This window comes from Callospermophilus lateralis, chromosome 10, assembly GCF_048772815.1.
Source record: "Callospermophilus lateralis isolate mCalLat2 chromosome 10, mCalLat2.hap1, whole genome shotgun sequence".
Classification (NCBI taxonomy): domain Eukaryota; kingdom Metazoa; phylum Chordata; class Mammalia; order Rodentia; family Sciuridae; genus Callospermophilus; species Callospermophilus lateralis.
The window spans coordinates 76439772-76462685 of NC_135314.1; the positions used below are offsets into that span (position 1 = coordinate 76439772).

The 22914-nt window shown below is 35.0% G+C and overlaps 1 protein-coding gene across 1 annotated transcript in view; it reads right to left on the bottom strand.

Annotated features, from left to right (window-relative positions):
* Adgrg7 (adhesion G protein-coupled receptor G7) overlaps window positions 1-22914 on the bottom strand; it is a 59007-nt gene that overhangs the window by 11394 nt on the left and 24699 nt on the right. Inside the window, exons 9-15 of the mRNA XM_076867032.2 lie at window positions 17424-17584; window positions 16575-16730; window positions 16094-16206; window positions 10325-10668; window positions 9533-9629; window positions 4874-5029; window positions 2709-2865 (exon numbers count right to left, since the gene is read on the bottom strand). Of these exons, the coding sequence (XP_076723147.1) occupies window positions 2709-2865; window positions 4874-5029; window positions 9533-9629; window positions 10325-10668; window positions 16094-16206; window positions 16575-16730; window positions 17424-17584 (1184 nt within the window). The remainder of the gene's footprint in view (window positions 1-2708; window positions 2866-4873; window positions 5030-9532; window positions 9630-10324; window positions 10669-16093; window positions 16207-16574; window positions 16731-17423; window positions 17585-22914) is intronic.

Here is a 22914-nt window from a genome sequence, read left to right on the forward strand (position 1 = left end):
ACTCCACTCTTGGTAGAAATATAATAACATGCAGATTTGTTGTAGAAAGTGATTTACAATGTGAAGGAAACAAAAAATATTACTAGAAACTGAATAAACAGGAAAAGATTTTAAAGAAAAAAGGCAATCAATAGTGACAAAAATGACCTAGATATTAGGTTTAACAGACAAAGAATTAAAGGTACTATTATAACATGCTTAAGGATGAAAAGGAAAACATAATGACTAAAAAGTCAGAGTTAAATACTATAAAGCTATAAAAAGATCAAATTCTTAAAGTAAAAACTACAGTATCTGAAATAAAAATCACTGAATAAGCTTATCAGCAGTCTGGAACTAACTCTAGAAAAAGTCAGTGTCCTTAAAGATAGACCACTAGAATTATCCAATCTAATGAACAGCAAGAAAAAAGAATGAGGAAATGAGCAAAGTTCAGGAAGCTGTGAAGCAACATCAAATGACTTAACAAATGTAACTGGATTCCCAGAAAGAAAAGAGGAAGAGTGAGGCAGAAAAATGATTTTAAAAAATAGTGGTGAATATTTTCTCAACTCTGGTGAGAGATATAATCTAATAGATGCTGGAAGTTCAGCAATCCCAAGAAAAATAGATTTAATCAGGAGACTGAGATAGGAGGATCACAAGTTCAAATCCAGCCTCAGCAATGATGAGGCACTAAGCAATTCAGTGAGACCCTGTCTCTAAATAAAATACAAAATAGGGCTGGGGATGTGGCTCAGTGGTTGAGTGTCCCTGAGTTTAATCCCTGGTACACGCCCCTCAACAAAACACACACATACACAACTAGAGAGATAATCCTAAAGAAACCAGAGAAAAAATATATAGGAGACCAATACTATGAACAACTAAGAATATCTCATTAGAAAATTGAGTAGCATGTTAAATTACTTGTTCATAACACTAAAAGACTACAAAAAATCTCTAGCCTCCCAGAATTCTATATCTAATGAAAATATCCTTCAAGAATGCAAGCAAAATAAAGACATTTTTAGATTTAAGAAAAATGGAGAATTTGTCACCAGAAACCATACATAATAATGCATTCTTAAGGGATGTTTATGCTGGAGGGGAATGATACCAGAGGGAAAGTCACAGCTTCAGAAAGGAAGGAAGAACATGGGAAACAATAGATATGCATAAAAGCACTTTTTCCTCTTTAATTTCCTTAAAATATGCATCTGATTAAAGCAAAAATAATAACATTGCTTTGTGGCATTTATAATTTATACAGATAGAATACATGAGAAAACTATAACAAAGGAAAGGGAGGAAGAAAAGCAGAATTATATTATTACAACATTCTTATATTTTACTGAGAACAGTAAAATATTAATTTGACTATGAAAACTTAAGAATGTATGATGTATCTCTAAATGACCCCCACAAATGAAAAAAGGTATTGCTTAATTTCCAAAATATGAACTTCAATGGATTCCTAATAATGTTAAATTTACTCAAAAGTAGGTAGGAAAGGAGGAACAGAAAATGAAAAACTGAATAGTCATAGGAAATAAATAATAAAATAGAAGATACAAATTAATCTATATCAATGAACACACTAAATATAAATGGAATTAGCATTCTAAATTAAAAGACAGAGATTGTCAAAATGGATTAAAATGGTATTTCCTATCCACCTGGTACATAATTTAAATATGCATAACATGTAAGCAATGTGCATCAGAGGAAAGCTGAATAACAAAGTATACTTCATGACAAAAAGTACTATTGGAAAAATCGAGCTTTTATTCAAATAATGAAAGAGCCAGTTCATAAAAACATAACAATTGGGGCTGGGGTTGTGGCTCAGTGGTAAGAGTGCCCACCTAGCATGTGTGAGGCACTGGGTTTAATACTCAGCATTACATAAAATAAATAAATAAAATGAAAGTATTGTGTCTATCTACAGCCAAAAAAAATCATAACAATCACAAATGTACATGCATGAATTTGAGTTTAGTTGTTCAGTCTTTTTGCTGAAAATATGTGAAGCAAAAAGTGATAGAAACAAGGAAATAAATAAGCAAATTCATAATTATAGGTGGAGATTTTAACTCCTTATTCAGCTATTGAAAGAACCAAAAAAAACATTGATAAGGGAGAAAATCCATACAACACTAATACTCTTTGACTTTACTGATGTTTTTCAAACCTTACATCCAACAACTACAGAACACACATTTTTTTCCCCCCAAGGGCAAAAATTTTGTTTATCAAGATAGCTCAAGTACTGATCCATAAAACTAGTCTTAATAAATTGAAAAGAATTGAACCAAAAAAATTTCAATCAACTCACAGGGATTCAAGCTTTAGCAATTATTAACATTGCCCATTCTAACTATGATAAGGAACTTCATAAACCTGTTTCAATGGAGAAAAGAAAAGGATGTGTTTCCCAAGCCAGTTGCTTGACAAAATATTTTCTACTCAAGAGAGAAGGAACAGGGACAAATGCGGCTCTACCCTACAGCAATTATATTCTATGTATGACCTCTGGCCCAGGAAGTTATATGGTAAGTCAAAAAGACCTTTCCTTCCTTTTTCCACAAAATGTATTGAAAATAGAGTCTCTTAAATGTAAGTAAGCAATGACCTTCAGGGAGTTTTAAAAGAAGGAAACTTTGGTCCAGGTGACCGTCGCTCCACTGCTACGTGGTCTGGTGCTTTCAGACTAGTTCATACCATACCTGAGTAGTGTTGAAAAGGCAGAACACGTAACTGAAGACAATCCTGATGTCATCATCATTAATTAGCATAAAGTATGCCAGAATCCAGGTAACTCCAAAAACGACTGCAATAGATAATGTGCTAAGAATCTTCTTTAGGGATGAAACCTTCTTTGTGCTAAGTGAGAGGAAACAAGAAATAATATATATATATATTTATCAATGTCATTATTACCCCTATTTAGCATGCATATTCAGTTACTCATCTACATTTTTTGTTTAATAGTATTATTTCTCAGTTGGAAAATCAAAGATGCTAAACCTATTTAGCAAGCTTTATTTAAAAATAACTTAATACCTTTTTAAAAGCTCAGGCAGAAACAGTTCCTCAAATACTACTGCAGGCAAATTTCACTAAGAATTAACTTTTTCATTAGAATGGAATTTAGAGTAATGGTGTCAGTGATGAATTTCTTTTATGTTTTTATTTGTTGGTGGGGGGGATAGTGATCTTTAACCTTCCTATGTCTTGATAAAATAGAAGTTACTTAGATGTGGAATGATGTTCCCTCTCATGGAAAGCCTAGATCACTGGCTTCTGCTCTTGGCCATGTGACTTACTTGGCCAGTGAAACATCAACAAATGTCAAAAGCAGAGATCTGAAAGAATTAGTTCATCAGACTTTACCCTCTCTCCCTGCTCTTTGGAAACCTGAGATCACTATGTTCAAAATCCTGGATTGGTCTAATGGAGGAGGAAAGACAATAAGGAGTTGAGATGAACTTTTCCGACTGAGTAGCTGCTGCCCAGACCACCAATCATCAGACATGAAGTAAGTCATCCAAGATCATTCATCAGCATTTGAGTCAGCCAAGACCAAACAGCTACTCAGCCAACACTCAAAATTCATGACAAATAATAAATGTTTTTCATTCTAAGCCACTAACTTTTGAGAAATTTGTTATGCAGCTAACTGAAATATGGAAGACAATTTGTTAAACAAATTATACGTGTTCATCATAACTAAGCCAATTTAAGAACCATCAGCTATTGGTGAGTCAAAATTTTAAAATACAAATTTGGTTGGTGTCTGTGGACCAAAAAACATATTGTTTTGTATAAAGGAAATAAAACCAAATTTGCAATTAGGCTAAGAAGACTTCACTAAAATTTTTCTGGCACTGCTACTAAAACATAGGTTTTAATGTTTAACAGTGATGGTATTTTCCCCATATTTCCCCTTACTGTTTAATAACATTCAAATAGAAAAACCTTTAACTTGTAAAGCACATATTCAAGATTGTATTCTCACTAAATAATGGTAGTTTTCATTCATCTGTTCATACCAAGTAAATCCATTTGTGAGTTTACTGTAAATTCACAAATGTTCATACAGTAAATATACTTGGGATGAGCAGAGCCTTGCGTAATTAAATCTGAACTCATAGCTTCATTAGCACTGTGTTCTAGCCATTGGTGCTTTGGAAGTGGGGGCAGAATGTATGTGTTTGACATATTATATTCTTTGTCTCTTCAACTGAAAGCTCTTGTCTCCTATTAGAGATAATACTGCACATGCTTATCGGGGCCAGAAAGGCTAGCGTAAGGAGAGGAGCAATGAGGACAGAACTGGTAAACCAGAGAGCACAGGTTCCATCTGCAGGAAATCTGCAGGCTCACATTTTCCTCACAAAGTGTTGCCAGGTGTTCCCATTTTTTCAAAAGAAAATATAATTTTTAAGTGAAATCTCCCATTTTTAAAATATATTTGAAAGTAATTAAAAAATGTAAAGCCATTGTGTAATTCAAGCCATGCTGGTAAAATAAAAACTACAGGTACTGATTTATAAAATAAAAACGCAGGAAGCTGCATCTCCTCACAACCCTTTCATTTCTGTAATTAAAATAATTCAAATTTCTTGAATATTTGGAGTTGGAGGGAAAAGTTTTCTTGAAAATCTTTGGGTTTAGATTTTTAGGGCTTATCTAATACAAAGGTGTGCAGTATACCCATACCCACGTTGAAATACTGATGTTAGAAAATAAGAAGATACACTTTATAAGTCAAAGGTTTTAAGAAAATCTTTCCTGAATGCCACACACCCCGGCCTTTGTCTCAGAGTTTGAGCCACCCAGGCACTATCCTCATCTTGCCTGAAAGCCTCCCACTCACTGAGAATCTTACCTTGTCAGATTTTGGTTATTCTTCCACAGCACTTTAATTGTGATTACAATAAATATAACAACATTGCTGATGAGGATAATGATTGTAGGTATAAGGAATGACCACAAAAATGGACTCTTTATAAAGTCATTGTTGTTTGGAATTGCTAGCCAGCAGCTAAAAAGAAAAAAGAAATTATTTCAGCAGACCTTGAAAAGTATAAATACTTGTTCCTTGTCCTATTAAAATTATCGACCTTCACTCAACTGAAATACCTGCTAAAAGTCTGCATCTCTTTGCATCTTATACATTTGAGATTACTTTTGAGAATTCAAACCCCTAGAAAAGTTAAGTATGGGCTTCTCTACTCATCTTTCTCTATGAGTCAGTGAGGGTTAGTGGAAAGAAAGTGGACATTGGAGCCAGACAGTCCTAGTTACACCCTGCCACTTATGAGGTTTCTGACTTTAGGCAAGTTATTGTTTTCATTTTACTTTTGAACATATAGCTTATCCAGGAGGTTCAATATATGAAAGGTACAGTGGACATAGATGGGCGATATTTTAAGTTACCTAATTGCAATCAATGTTTCTTATATATGCTGCCAGATTTAGGCTCCAAATACATCCAAAAAATGTACATTTTTTTTTGATTTTTAAATAAACATCAATACCTGCTTCTAACAACTATCTTAGAGATCATTCTATAGCAGAACACTAAAAGTACCTTCATTAATTTTATAACTGCATATTACTCCATCATTTTTTATATGCCATAACTTATTTAAACAGTTTCCAATACATTGATGGACATTTTCAGATGTTAATATTTATAAAGACTTCGAGAAATGTATTTAATTTAATTGTACCTCTTTTGTTTTTTGTGGATTATTTGTTTTGTCTTTTGATGATGCAGGTTGTGGGGTTTGTTTTGCTAAGGCATTGTTGAAATAATTAAGAAGTATTTACAGAGTCTATGCTATGCACCAGACACTATTTTAGACACTAAAGTGTTTGCAGTGAGCAAAACAAAATCCCTTCTTTAGTTAAGTTTATATTGTAGTGCACAGATCTAGGTAAAACAACAAATAAAATGTCAGTGATAAGTGCTTTAGATAAAAGGAGCAATAGGAGTAGAAATTTATATATATATATAATCACATTTCAAATACATATATGGGGAGAGAGAGACAGAGAGAAGAATGTTTGATTTTAAATACAGTGGTCAGGGAAAGCTGCATGGAAAAAAAGTGATACTTGAGCAAAACTCAAGAAGTAGATGAGGGGGAAGGGTATTCTAGCTAGAGGTTACAGTAAGTGCAGAGGCCCTGAGGTGACAGCCTAAGAAACACAGAGGCTGATGTGGCTGAGACACAGTTCATGACTGGGGTTTGTGGAAAGATTTAAATCACATAGGGGCTTTACAGGCAAATTCTTGTGCCCTGGGTAAGATGGAGAGGCATGGCCTGATCTGTTTTGAGTTTTAAAACCATTACTCTAGGTATAGGGATGCTAGAAGGGCGTGAGCAAAAGTAGGAAACTAGGAATTTACTGCAGTAAGTTGAGTGGCTTGGACCACAGAAGCAGATGCTAAGAAAAAGTCTAATTCCAGGCGTATTTAAAAGTAAGAAGACTTATTGATGGGTTGGATTTGAGACATTGAAGAACTATGGATGACTATAATTTTTGGCCTGAGCCTCTGGAAAAATGGAATTACCATTAAATGAGATAGGAAATATGATGAGATGAGCAGGTTTGGGAGGGAAGACAAGGAGATGTCTATTACACAGCCAAGCAGAGTTGTCAGGTAGGCAGTTTGGTATAAAGAAAAAGCCGAGCCTACAACTGGCATTAAATTAACATTTATTTTCTTTCTTTTGGAAGTACAGTACCATTATTATATATGCCAAAGGATTTCTAAATTTTTTTTTGTATTGAAATGTTATTATTCACATGATTAGAAATCACATTTCAAATCTGAATAGCCTCCTAGGAAACTCAAATGACATTCAAATTTCTCTAATGAATTTTAAAAATGAAAAGGCATGCCTGCCTCTAACAGATAGAATGGGTCCACTCCTAAATACAATGGTGAGAAGGAGAAAAAGTGTTTCCAGGACTTCTAGCTTCCCTTTTCGTTCCCCTGTGACTGGAGGACAAAATTCCTCCCACTTCCCACCTCACAAACCCATACACAGAAGAAATCTGAAGGCTCTTGGCTTAGAAGTTAATAAAATCCTAATGAGAACTACTTTCAAATCTCTAGAAACCTCTGGCAACTAAGCATGTGGCTATTAAATTTTTTCTAAAGAAAGGAGGGCCTATTTCTTATCTAGGCAAGCTTGAGAAACAGAATTTAAAAGGGCGGGAAAGACAGAGAAAGAAAATTGTCAATTCAGCTCTGTTGGATAAAGGCCGACTTGCCAATCCTGAAACAGCTATTCAGACTTTAGAAAATACAAGTTTTCAGAATTTCTATTTGTACTGGGGCCAGGGTGGGAGGTGAGGGAGGAGTGTGTGTGTGTGTGTGTGTGTGTGTGTGTGTGTGTGTGTGTGTGTGTTTGTGTGTGTGTACACCTATTGTATTTAGGCATAGACTTATTCTATCTGTTGGAGGCAGGCATGCCTTTTCATTGTTAAAATTCATTAGAGATACTTGAACATCATTTGAGTTTCCTACTAGGCTATTCAGATTTGAGATGTGATTTCTAATCATGTGAATAATAACATTTCAGTACAAATAAAATTAGAAATCCTTTGGCATGTATAATAATGGTGCTGCACTTCCAAAAGAAGTGTCTGTACATGAATATACACATCTATCAGACTCCCAAGGAACCTCACACTTAAGGGGGTGCTGGAAGAGCCATGCACTTTGGTATCCATGTCCATCAGGAGGCATGCATTAGGAGGGGATCCTTACCTCCTCTATCCTTTGCATTACTTGGAGCAAAAGGTAGTCAAGCTAGATTTGTTCTCACAACACCCCATCTTTGCTATTCTGAATTGAATGATTCAGATTTTGAGAAATAGATGGCTAAGAAAGTGTATGGATTCTAGAATGAGACTAACCCTTATAGTTACGGAGTGGGGTTCCTAAAAATGAGATTGGAGAGTCAGAAGATGGAGGTTGATCTGAAAAAGTTAAGGACCTGAGATCTAGACAGCATCAGAGGTGAACCTCAGGTAAAGTGTGAAATTTTGCCATAACTGTGGGGGGAAAAAAAAAAGACTTTAACATTTAGAGCAGACACTAGGAAAATTTACCCCCAAGTTGGTATAATTTCTCATGGTTAGCTTCAACCTTCCCCTTTAGGAAAGTCTGAGAGCGCCCACGTGGTGGTGGTATAGAGAAGTAGGTAGCAGAGTGTTAAAAGGAAGTGTGTCCTCTTCTGCATTCACCCCTTCACTGTGCCATGCAGAAAGAGCAGTAGATCAGGGAGCTGGTCAGGCTCTCAGGCAGGGCCAGCAGATCTGGGAGCAAGGAAGGACAGCACAGAACACTGAAAACCACTCCTGGGAGACCAAAATCAATTCCTCCCCTTTCCCCAGCATATCCTAAAGAAATGTGACCTGTGATGATCTGTGTATAGGGTAGAAGGTGGGGAACAAGGGCTGAAGATGGACTGAATACATGTTACACACTCTTTCCTCCTCCCGACTTCTCCTATCATCAGTCACTTAGTATTGTCCCCAACATCTAACACTGTACTCAGGAAAGGATCTGCTCTTTATTATTCACAGTTCAATGTGAATAAATTTAAATTAATTGGCTAATCTCTCTGGATAGCTTTAACAAGAGTGGTTGAGACCTGTGCCTGGGCTAAGGTAGGAAATTAATAATGTAATTGAAAGTGAATTACCTCCCTTATGAGACAACTGCATATTATCCCTTATCTCTAGTTGTGGCATTAAAAATTTAAAACTCTAAAAGATATTGAACCCTATTTAAACAAAGAGAAAAATAGTGTCTGGGAGTGTGAGATCTGGCCAGGCAGCCAGCCGCCTCCTCTGCAGCTGGCATGGCCAGGTCCCTGAGCTGCAGTCTCCTCATGGGTGTTCTACACTTTCCAGAGTCTAGTTCTAATATGAGTTGGTTTGAAACTTAAGGTGAAATCTGAGGATAATAATGGTTGGATTTGTAAAATGGGAAGGAAGGATAAATTAATGAGTTCTTGCCATTCAGTAATAGAAATGCATGTAAAGAGTTGACTCTCAGTTCAGCTCAGCTTTCTTCTCTCCCTCCCCACATAAAAAGCAAACACCATACAGCCAAGTACTTTCACTATAAACAGTTAATTATTCATGCTGAGTCATGCTTGACCACTCACGGTAATACTAGAGCACTGTCACTATTATTGTGATTTCCATTTTCTAGATGAGGAAACAAAGAAACGGAGTTACTATGGATCATAACTATTGTGCCACATGATTTTCATACCTAATGAAGGAAGGTAAACCTCATATAAGCGAGTTCAGATTTACAAAGTTCCTTTATGAAAGAATTTATGCTTCCTTTATGAAAGAATTTATCCTAGGAAATTTCCATGCTGCCTCATTAAAAATATAATGTTCTTTGAGACAATATGACAATCATAAAGTGAGATACATTTGTACAGGGACATATGATGAGTCACCATCTAATGAAGAAATGGACATTTTAAAAAATACATAAACTCACATTTCCTCTTGCCGGTAGTCTAATTCCCAGTGTGAATTACTCCCACTCTGGGAATAAATAATTCCCACTGTAATAGCCACTACTATAGCTGGCACTCCTGTATGACAAAGAGAGGCACAAGATTAATAATTTATCCAATACTGGGATTAATTACAAAATATCATGAATGAATTAGACATCAGACCCTCTTCAGGATGCATTGTTCTTTCCACTGTGGACAATACACTGATCCACAAATGCAGGTCATCAGTATTCGTGATTTTTCTGAGCTTTCTTTTCTCTTTTAGTGTTAGCTGTACCTACCAATCCTATACTATTTCTGATTTCTTTGTAGCTCTTACCACCATATCCATCATAAATGGCTTAATTCCTCTTTCATTTGAATAAATTGAAATTTGAATATCACTAAAACAATTATTTCTGCTAACTTAATAAACTTTTCAAATAATTATTCTTAAAGGATCACTCTGATTATCTTTCTTGAAATGTTTCTTTCAAAGTAGCTGGGAAATTAACTACTCATGGTTTATATCTCAAATGCATTAATAGATATTTTAAAAAATTAAGTTTTGAGTTACTGATGATGTATCTAGTGTACTTATCTTCATCATATCTACTTCGTTCACTGGAGTGTAAACCTCTAGACAGAGAGAATTCTTAGTGATTGCTCTATTTTCTGCTCCCCTTCCTCAAGGTCTTAAAATATTAGACCTTCAAAAGGTGTTCATTTAAATTAAATGGTTGCATCAAAATTGCTTATCCCACTGAGTAAGTGGAGATACAAGCACTTACCCCATCCAATTAATGAGATGAAAATAATGAAATGTGGAGGAAGAGGCTTCATGGCCCTGATGAGAAGGAAATAAAGCTGTGAAGCACTGAGTCCACTCCAGGTAAATGTGGCTAACAGAAAATAGTGCAGGAAGGCAGCAATCACTGTGCATGAAGGATTCGGGGTTTCAATAGTGTCCTCTGTGAGCATTTGATTATCATTAAAGTCAATATCTATGTCACTCTCTCTTGTATTCAAGTTTTTATTGGAGTTTTCAATACCAAACACAAAAATCAGGTTGAATATCAACATCGATGTGCACAGACTAACCATCACCCAGGTGACTGAGGTTTTTCTGACTTTCCTAAAAATAAACAGTAGAAATGATTAAATGAAAGTAATACAACTCCAAGAAAAATAAACACCAGTGAAATTGTGAGGAAGTAAAGGGATATTATTACCCACTGTAAATCCAACTCGTAGCTCAACTCACAGACCAGCTGGTAAATCTACCTTCCTAATTGCACCAGAAAAACATGGTGTGTTCTTTTCTCATTCCTACAAAGTAGTGAGTTACAGGGAACAGGTTGATGCATCCTTTCTTGAAACTGTGCTGATTAAAAATTGTCAGTCTGTTTTCTGTCACTGTGACAAAATACCTGATATGAATCACTTAAAAGGAAGAAAGACATTTATTTTGGCTCATGGTTTCAGAGGTTTCAGTCCATAGCCAGAGGGCTCTACTGCTTTTTTTTGTGGGGGCAGAGGGTGTACCACAGTTGAACTCAGGGGCACTCAACCCCTAAGCTACATCCCAGCCCTATTTTGTATTTTATTTAGAGGCAGGGTCTCACTGAGTTGCTTAGCGCCTCAACATTGCTGAGGCTGGCTTTGAACACGTGATCCTCCTTCCTTAGCTTCCCCAGCCACTGGGATTACAGGCCTGCGCCACTGCGCCCAGTGGTTCTACTGCTTTTAAGCCTGTGGTGAGGCAGAACTTCATAGTAGGGAGAGCATAATGAAGTAAAGAGAGAGGAAGAGTCTGGAGTCCCAGTATTCCCTTTCAGGTCATGCTCCAGTGACCTACTTCCTTCACTTTCTTTAAAAAAAAAAAAAAAAAAAAAAAAAATATATATATATATATATATATATATATATATATATATATATATATATATATATATTTCATTTTTAGGTAACTAAATTCTTTCTTCCTTCCTTCCTTCCTTTCTTTCTTTCTTTCTTTCTTTTTATGGGTTGAGGATTGAACCCAGCATTTCACATGTGCTAGGTGAGCGCTTTACCACTGAGCCACAATCCCAGCCCTAGGCTTCACTTCCTAAAGCTTCTACCACCTCCCAATAGCACCAACAACTAGGAACCAAGCCTTCAATATATAAACTTTTCCAGGACATTTTAGGTCTAAACTATAACAAAAGCAATACTTAATCTCCAAAACTGGCTCCCAGTGAACCCTAATTCCAGTGTTAAATGCCCTGTGTAATTTCTCCCAGACCTGCCCTCTACCTTGATGTAACTAATACATCCAAGAATCAAGAATACAACAGAAAGCCTGGCAGCTGGGATGGGCTTATCCATTAGGCACCATAATGCTTAGGGTCCACAATAATTTCATGGCCCATAACAAAGTTTTAACTTTGGCTCTATGGTAGAGCACTTGCCTACCATGTGTGAGGCGCTGGGTTCAATTTTCAGCACCACATATAAATAAATAAAATAAAGATCTATTGACAACTAAAAAAATATTCAAAAAAAAAGAAAAAAACTAGAAGAAAAAAATCTAGGTGTGGTGGCGTATGCCTATAATCCCAGTGACTTGGGAGGTTGAGGCAGGAGGATAGTAAGTTCAAGGTCAGCCTCAGCAACTTAGTGAGGCTCTAAGCAACTTAGCAAGACCCTGTCGCAAAATTAAAAAAAAAAAATTAAAAGGACAGGAAATGTGGCTTAGTGGTTAAGCGCCCATGGGTTCAATTCCAGGTAACAAACCAGAAGCACTTTTAGGTAGATCCAAAAATTTTAATACATCCATCTTATATCAAAGCCATCATAAAATACACAAGTCATAACCCAGCATCCTGAGAAATTTTCCTATTGTTCTCCTTGGCATTCTGAGACACCACAGAAAAGGCTCAGCGGCCATACTGAAGAAACTACATGGAGCTGCTCTGAGTACATGGAAAGGGAGAAAGATTCAGCTGCCCCAGAATCCAGGGTGAGCTTCCAGATGAATTGGCCCCAGCCACCATCTGACATCAGTCTCCTGGAAGACCCGGCAAGACTAGCAGAAGAATCATCCAGGCAACTAGGCAAGCCATAGAATCATTAGTGATAATAAATTATTATTCTAAGCCACTTAGGTTTAGGGATTTGCAAGCATACATAAAGGCTATATAAAAAAGATTCTAAATGGAGTTTTCTGTTTCACAATATAGAATTACACATTAATAGATAAACACATGTTTATTTGCATTCAGACAAGTCTCTTGAGTTTTTAATGGTAGCTTATTTTTAAAACTCACACATTTTAAAATAAAGCCAAATATAATTTTAAAAGTATAAACATGCGATTTGTTTAAAACAAGATTATGTAATATTTAGCTTATGTTTCATTTTAAAGAATGAGGCTTCCATAAATATTTTAAATCAGGCAAAAATATTTTAAATTTGTTTCATGGCCTATTGCTGTATATGCTATTCTTTAGATTTGAGTAGCCTGATGATCACTAGCTCTTTGAATGGCTTATATATAACAAAATTCCATGTGTCTTTTCTGCAAGACTTCTCAGAACCCTCTTTCCCTAAGTGTCTCTGAAGGATTAATGTTTCAAGGACTACATTTGAGAAATTTTTGCTTATTGTCAAACGGTCAAGATGTTCTGAACAGTCCTTTTACTATAAAATATGCCCAAGAACTGTTCCTTCATGAAAGATATAATTTCTGGGAACAGAACTAAATGCTCTTCAAAACTCCTTTTATTCCTGCCTTATATTTACTTGATGCCTTTGCTCTAAAAGAAAAGTTTTTTTTTTTTTTTTTTTCTGGTTTTGTCTGCAGGATGTCCTTGTTTACCAGTAATTTAGAAGGCAATGTGTGTGTGAGAGAGAGAGATGTGCTGTGTGGTGTACTATGTCGGGGGTAGGGGTACATGTGGTGTGTTCTGTGCTGGCCCACATGTGCATCTTCAGATTGGCAGAGAAAGCAAGATTTCTGTTAAAAAAGTTGATTTCAAAATCAATGTATGACATTGTCTTTACTATGCATTTATTGTTTTCCTTATTGTTTAATAAAGAAATATGTATACAACTCTGTGTATGCTAGTAGACTGTGGGATACAGTTCTATACTAGTGAAAATTATAAAAATCTCTGCTCACTACTATCTGAAAGCCTTCTGAATTTTCCAGACTACAAGTTCTCTTCATATAGCTGTTTCCCTAGATTTACTACTATCCTTAAATTTATAACATCTACAAGCACCTCTCTATTCTCAATGTCTCAGAATTTGGTGAACATGTCTGTTTGTCTATTATATATCCTGTATGAATTTATGAAGTTCCACTATAACCTCTCAGATTTGGATTTTTACACTGAATGAATGGTTTATATCCAAACATAACCCAATCCATTCTCTTGACATTTTAGTTGAGATTTCCTCAATGAGTCAAAACATCATTGTCTTTTGAAATGTTTAAAAATTAAAACTGCAAAAGCTATACAAAATCATTTTCTATAAAAGCAAGATTAGTTCCTAAATTCTATCTAATTTTGAAAGTAAAGTATAATCCACAGGAGAACAGGAAATTTTCAAATAGTCTGGCCTTCTTATAGAATATTAGCATATTTTATGTAAAATTATTAAATGATGACATGTCCATGAGTAGAAAAACTGATTTGATTCAAGAGTTTTAAACATCAATAAAATTTTGTCATTATTTTTGTTTTTGTTTTCTGATGAATTTTAGTGGCATCTATGGTTGAAGAATTGTGCAAGGAAATGTTAAAGGAAGAAAAATTCTGATGGTAAATGTAAGTAATGATATTCAGGCAAAGAAACCAGTGACAAATTCATAATTCTATAGCATTGTCCCTTCAAGGCATTTGCTACAATTTGTAACTTTATATTTATTATTGTGCATGTATGCGATCTGCCCCTCAAGAATCTAAGCTTCATGAGCAATGAGAGCTTATCTGTCTTGTTCCTAGTTTTATACTCAGCTTTTGGCAAAGTGATTGATGCATAGTAAGCTGTTGATAAAAGAAAATTTTAAATGAATGGCAAGACACTCATTTAATATGAAAGGAGAAGAATAAGAATTAAAAGCAATTCTATATTCTGGAGAAATGGCTGGTTCCAGTGTGAAGCCAAGAGAGTGAAAGATGAGACATATCATCTTTCTGTGATTGAAATAAGGAAGTAGTAAAGACTGACCGAGAAGTGACAACACAGCATAAGAATTTCTCCCTGGCTGGCTGCCCTGGGGAGCATGTGCTTTACAAAAGAGTTTAGCAAATCAACATAGAAAGAATGACAGACTAGAAAAATCATAGATTTTCAATCACTAATGCAATCATTTGTTCTGTTAAGGATAAACAATGGAGTTAAAGATTATTGGGAAAAAGAACACTGCACATTCTTAAGGCAGTTCCTCGTGGATTACTGATCATTGACATACAGGAGAAAACGAGCCTTGACAATATAGATATCTGGCAGCCACTACTTTAAACAAGGCATTTCTTAGGAAATATGTGCTTGAAGAATTCAGAGATGACAGCCATGATGTATACAACTTACTTACTTTGGAAATTCAGGAAAAAAACTTTAAAATATAATGCAAAATATTAAGAATTAGTGAATCTAGTTGACATCTATATGGGTGGTCAACATTTTCTTTCAACTTTTCTGTAGGTTTTTAATTTTTTTTTAAAGAAAACAACATGAAAAAGTCAAAACAGCAATAACTTTTAAAAAAAATCTGACTCTACACATCTAAGAAAACACTTGGGAGTGAATTGAATGGAGAGAAGGGATTCCAAAGGAAAGATGAGTTCATCTTGAGACATCTTCAGTTTTCGAGGAGACCTAGATAGATAGGAATGCTCAATAGATCCATTCCTCAGATACAGCTTTACTATCAGCCAATTACATGCACAGGGGTACAGTGATGGAAACAAAGCAAAGCAAACAATGACAGCAACAAAACTAGAGGAGGTCCCTGTCATACATTCCGATGCCAACGAGGAAAACAGACAGTAAACAAGTAAATAAATAAATGAATAATCTTATAAGAGATTACAGATTATAAAAAAAATAACAAAAGGCATGCAAAATTGAACACTGAGTGAGGGAGCTAAGGTGGAGGGAGAGATGTTCACCATTCGAAAACTTAGTGTATTTTTAAATTGTCTTATTTTCAAACACTTGCTGTTCAGAGACATTTTTCCTTTACAATGCAAATTAGTAGACGTGGTTCTACTCGACACTAAGGAAGTGTGGCATTTGTGAGTTGTGGGACCACATTAATTTTACATGACAAAGTTGTAATTATAAGGGATGCAATTTTCTTTCAAGGCACTTGCCACATTTGTAGTTATATTTTTTTGAGCATATATCCCTTAGCCTCTCCTGGTGTGAGTGTCTTCCTCTTAAAATGAGCATGCTGAACTGAGTTCCCTTCCAGTTCAGAAAGACTGCATTCTGATGAGACTATGCAGAGTTAATTGTATATGATACACAATTTCCCTTATAAGCAGCACCTTCTTTTCCCTTACCTGGTGACAATCTGAAAGATAATCGTGAGAGCCAGACCAGTAATGGACAGGGCACATCCAATGTTGGACAATATGTCTAGTGACTCAGGATACTTATAATCCTTTTTGAAAGTCTGAAAGATAAATCGACTAATATTTTAAAATAGCCATCTCCAAAATGTCAATAGAAGTCAATCACAAACAGTTAAATGGATCAAAATAATCAGAGTTGCCAGATATCTCTTCTTTTCATACAACCATTGATAAATTTTTAAATGAAATAAAGTAGCCTCTTACATCCAAATAATTTACATGAAGCAGAGACTTGATTTTATCAGCACTTCTCCTTTCAATCTTAACACTCCATACCCTGATTTTTCTATTTAATATAAGGTGAGAATCTACATAAGCTAAAACCCAAAGTCAATTCCAATTAGCACCTACCAAAATTGTGTGTAAGGAAAATTCTCATCTGTTAAGAGATTACGAGGTGCATCCTTACCATCAACACAGCAAAGTTAGTGGTATGGTTGCAGCTGCAGCCCAGGAATCCATCAGTACTCTTGTTTTTGTAACAACCATAAGTATCCCAATCTTTTGTTAAAAAATTCCAGTAAACACAGGCATAGGCATGCAGTTGGTATTCTTTTTGATTGTACTGTGAATTGACAGAACAATTACAATTACTGATATTTTAATGATCAATTGAAAAAAAAAATCTAACAACAGCCAGGCACATTGACATATGCAAGGCCTGTAATCCCAGGGGCTCTGGAGGTGGAGGCAGGAGGATTGCAAGTTTAAAGCCAGCCTCAGCAACTTAGCAAGGCTGTAAGTAATTTAGTGAGATCCTGTCTCAAAATATAAATAAATAAATAAAAAGGGCTGGGGACGTGGTTCAGTGTTAAGCACTCCTGGTTCCATCCATGGTACAAAAAAAAAAGAGATAATTATAACAAAAATCACATATGTATTTAGCATTTTTATTATAGATTGTGGAGGGAAACTATATAAAATTCATTTTTTATTGCATTTAGCTAATTTGATAAAAGATTAGGTGGAAGAAAGATTTAAATTAAATGAATACTTTGAAAAATCTTTCAAAAATATTTTTTGTAGATTTTTTTAATATTTATTTTTTAGTTGTAGGTGGACACAATATCTTTATTTTATTTTTATGTGGTGCTGAGGATCGAACCTAGGACCTCGCACGTGCTAGGTGAGCGCACTACCACTACCATACCACTGAGCCACAACCCCAGCCCCTGTGGATTTTTTTTACCCAAATTATGCCTGCTTTTGTTGTCAAGAGTGGCCTGAATTTTCTATTTTTGTAACCAGGAACACTCACCTTTGGGCTAAAGACCATTTCAACAGAAACAGTCTGATCTTGATCATTTTCATTCACTTTGCTTGAGATAATTTTTTGACTAAAATTTGATTTAGCTGTAAAGGTTTTTGATTGAAAAAGCTTATTGTTTTGATATAGTACAAAGCCACATGCCTTAGTACCTGTGGGAGAAACAATAAAAACATAAACAAACTCTAGGGCAAACAAAAAAAAGAATTCCATGTCATTGCTGAACTGCATGGTTACTTAATATGTGAGTCAGGTATAGTGGATCCAGTTGCGTCTGAGCCTTTATTTAATTGCAATAGTTATTGTGATATTATGACATACACATTTTGGTTGTCATCCATGGTTCCTGGCTCTTAAATCCCTATCCAAGACAGTCATAGAAACTAGAATTTTCTATTCCCAAGATGAGTCACATAAATGCTAGTTTTCCTCCACCTTTCTATCTCAGAGCTGGCCATCAAGAAATTCTCTGACCTACCTGATCTGATAGATCATAAGACCCCCATTTCAGAAAGGGTCCTGCTCCAGACCCAAGAAGAAAGGAATGCTGCACAGAGGAGCCAAGAGGAATCTGAACAGACAGACCTCCCTGGGTTTCCCTACTCCGTCTATTAGTATTAGATCCTGGACATTCACATCTCTATACAGTTGCTCACACTTCAATAATGCCTGTGCAATTACTTACATCTACTCTACTCATCTTTCTTCTATTTTGATAAAATTCCCTCTCCCCCTTTTTCCCTTTCCTTCTCTCTTTTATTTTCTATACTTCCCTACCCCTTATTTTGGATTATTATTATTTGGATTAGCTTCCACATGTCACAGAAAACATTTGATCTTTGACTTTTGGGGACTATCTTATTTCACTCAGCATGATAGTCTCTAGTTTCATCCATTTACCAAAAAATGCCATAATGTCATTCTTCTTTATGCTGAATAATACTCCACTATGCATATATGTCACATTTTCTTTATTCACTCATCTACATTGGTTCCATAGCTTGGTTATTGTGAATTGTACTGCTATGAACACTGATGTGGCTGCAATACTGTAGTATACTGATTTTAGATCTTCTGGATATATACCAAGCAGTGGTGTAGCTGGGTCACATGGGGGTTCCATTCCTAGTTTTTTGAGGAATCTCCACATGCTTTCTAGAGTGGTTGCACCAATTTCAACTTCTGCCAAAATTTTAATTATTATTATTTGCCATAATGACTGGTATGAGATGAAATGTCAATGTAGATTTCTCTCATTGCTAGAGATGTTGAAATTTTTTTCATATATTTGTTGTTGCAATGCAAAGGTGGCCATGAGACCAGTCTGTTCAGCCATGTGATTTGAGTGGGAGCTCAGCAAGGCTCTCACAGCCCCCAAGTGTGCTCCTCTGCCTGCCATGTTGTCCTTGCCTCCTCTTGGAAAGAAACACATGGATTTCCTTTTGCATGGCACATTGACTTTCACCAAATTGTTCTTCATGGACACTTGATGACACAGTGTACCCTAAAAATGCAATGTTATGGCGTACTGGGCATGAAATTCAAAAAAACTTAAAATCAAAAACTCTAAGTAACCCAATCAATAAATGGGAAAAGGACTAAACAGATCCTTCCTTCTCAAAGGAAGAAATACAAATGGTCAACAAACAGAAAAAAAGTAATAGTAATGAAAGGAATCCGAGTGAACTTTCATATGCGCATGCATCGATATGGCAGGGTGGGTCCCAGCATGTCCATAGGGCACTAATTAAGAAAAAAAAAGTAAAAGGTAAATAGATTGAAAATCAATCAGAGGGTAAACACTGGGGACTGAATTGGAGAGGGTTATGTCCCTTGTTTTTGTGATAATGTTAGGTTATATCCTTGTGTTGTACATAACTAAAAAGAATTTTAAAAATAAACAAATGAGAGTCCCTATTCACCCTTTTCCTCAATCCTACAAGAATTTATGAGATAGTTGTTGTTTTCATAGATACTCAGATTCATTAGAAAAAAATAACATTTATGTTTCTCTTGTAATTCTAAAAAATCTCCACGATTTTAGATATTCTTTTTTCATGTTTTCTCCTCTCTCTTTCTCTCTCTCTTCTCCCTTCTTTGATCAACTTTATCAGAGCTTGTTTATTTATTTATTTTTTATTTTATTTTATTTTAATTTTATTTATTTATTGTCTTTTCTTGTAATCAATTTTTCATTTTGTTGACCAAGTCAAACATTTGCTAACTTCTATTTCTCTTCATTTTTTTACTTTGTTCACTTCCTATAGATTGTGATAGATCATTTTCATTAATTTTCCAGTAACCTGCAATCCATATTTTAATTTCCTCTCTAGTGATGATGTTTTAAGTGTTCTAATTGGATATAATTTGTGCTACTCTTTATAGTTCATTTCTAGTTTTGTTGCATTGTAATCAGGTACAATGTGTTATGTAACTTATTTTATAAAATATACAAGTTTTTCTTTGTAATCTAATAAATGGTCATGTTTTGAAGGACTCTCTAGACACTTAAAAAGAATTTTTGTTATCTGTTTTCTCTCTAAAAATGAAGTTAAACATACATGGAAATATATTAAATTATTGAGATTACTCTCTTTTTTGGTCTACTTGATTTTCAGTTTGTAGGATAATTGCACTAAAATTTCTCCTTAAAATAGTGTTTTGGTAAATTCCAGCTGTTTTTTCAATAATTTTTGTTTTTTTACCTTTTAATTTTTTTAGGGAGGTAAAGAATCAAAATGTAGATATTTTGGGAAATTCATATTTTTAATCAGAATAAAATATGTTCAGAGTGGATGGGGAAATATTGGTCAAAGGATACAAAATTTCAGTAAGAAAAGAAGAATAAGTTCAAGAGATCTATTGTACAATATGGTGATTATAGTTAATAAAAGTGTATTATATTCTAGACAAATGCTAAGAGAGTAGAAGTAAAGTATTCTCACCACAAAGTTGACAATTATATGAGGTTATACATATGTTAATTAATTGGATTTGATTGTTCTACAATGATACCTATTTCAAAACATGTTGTATGAGTACACACAACCTTATCTGCAAAATTTTTGAAATGTTCCTTTCAGTTCAATCTGGGATTCTTTTAATTTTTTCCCCCAGTACCATAGATTGAACCCAAGGGCATTTAATCACTGAGCTGCACCCCCAGTCCTTTTAAGTTTTTGTTTTAAAATATTGGAACAGGGTCTCACTCAGTTGCTTAGGGCCTCAATAAGTTGCTGAGGCTGACTTTGAACATATGGTCCTCCTGCCTCAGCCTCCTGAGCCTCTTTTAAATTTTTAACTTATTCAACTATATTGCTTATTTGTATGGAATAAAAAATTAGATTTCCATCTTTCACCAAACACAAAACATAAATATAAACACTAAAAATATTCAGGATAAAAAGGAAACTGCAATAGTGACAATAGAATGGGAAAAAAATTTTCTTTGAAAAAGACAAAAGACTGAGGATGTAGCTCAGTGGTAGAGTGCTTACCTAGCATGCACAAGGCCCTGGGTTCAATTCCCAGAACCACAAAACAAAACAAACAGAAAACACAGAGTACACATCATAGAGGAATAGATTGATGTATTGATACATTATAAATTAAAATATTGGATGGTGAAAGACACACACACACACACACACCTCAAAGAATTAGTATTCAGAAACCATAAAGAATTTCTAACAACTCCAAATTTCAAAACAAATAGAATCCAAATGAAAAATAATCATTCTAATAGTCACAGAATAGGAAATCTGAATGTTTGACAAACACATGGAAATATGCTCAGATCAAGGAACAGAAAAAAAACATGTGATTGTCAAGCCAAAGTGACTCTATTTTGTTTAGTAAGTCCATTTTGTAAAACAACCATGTCAAGTAGAAGGGTCATGACTAGGGCAAGATGTTCTTTTCCTTTTGCAACAGAAACCTTTAAGAACACAAAACTACCTAATGGGGCATTGTTTCTGTAACTAGGGTAACAGGGCTCTGTTTCTGTAACTGGGGTGACTGGACTAATTGTGATTGGCTAAAGATCCCTCCGCCTGACTGCACTCTCCCACTTCTGTAACTTGTCTTGCTTGCATTGGCTAGACCCCCAAACGTCCCTTTTGGGGTTTTCAGGCTTATAAGGAGCGCCCTTGCAATTGTTCAGGCTGATCAGGGGAACAGTTTTGTGTTCTGGTCAGTCGCCACCTGTGTGCTTCAATAAAGGCTTGAATTCAATAATATGTGAGGGGTCTGGAAGTCAATTTATGAAACCCCAGGACAATGCTTTAATTATAACAAACATAACCATTGAACTTTCAAGCTGCAAAAAGAAAATAACAGTATCTGTTTTACACTCATCATATAAGCAAAGTTAATAAACTTGCTAACACATACATGGATTGAGTTCCAAAAAAGGTAGCAAGTTTAAGAAAGTGGGTCTGGGGCTATGGTTCAGTGGCAGAGTGCTTGCCTAGCATGTGTGAGGCACTGGGTTCCATCCTTAGCATCACATAAAAATAAACAAATAATATAAAGGTATCTACAACTACACATTTTTTTTTTTAGTTTTAAGAAAGCAAGATCCATACAACATAATACCATTTATGTAAATATTAAAACATCTCCAATAGTAAGAGATATCACTTATTTATCCATAAACATGCAGCAAACATTTGAAGACAACCATGAAAATGATATGCACCAATTTCAGAAAGATGTAGTTTGTGGGAAGGAGAGAGAAGAAGGAGCAAGGTAGAGGATGATAATACCTTTTCTTTTTCTTTCTTTCTTTTTTTTTTTTTTTAAAAGGTCTGAAACAAATACAGTTGGCCATCCATATCTGAGCTTCTATATCCTTGGATTTAATCAACCACAGATTTGAAAATATAGAGATTTTACAGAGGAAATACTAAGGAATGATATTGGCCAAATTATTTTTATTATTTTGTGTGCATATACAAATATGTAATAATAAATCCCACCATTATGTTGTAATTATAATGCACCAATAAAAAAATGTTGAAGAAAAACCTGCCAAACTAGGAAAAAATCTATTTTAAAATTGCATCAGACTTTTTTTTTTTTTTTTGGTCAAACACCACAGTATAACAGCTATTTACATAGAATTTACATTGTATTAGGTAATTTGGAGATGATTTAAAGCATACAGAAGGATAGAGGTAGAGTACATGCAAATACTCTACACCATTCTGTAGAAAGGACTTGAGCATCCCAGATCTTGGTATCCTGAGGGAGTCCTAAAACCAATTCTGCACAGACACTGAGGGATGACTCTGTTTACCTTGTTGAACGGTACATAGGTGCTCCTTACATTATTTTCTGCACTTTTATGTACGCATGAAATATTTTAAATTTGAATAAGAAACACAAAAAACAGAAGACTTAAATTTAGCTTCCACCCTCATAAACATAATGGCCAAAGAAAATGGGAGCAAAATTATAATTCAGCATGCCAGATTCACAA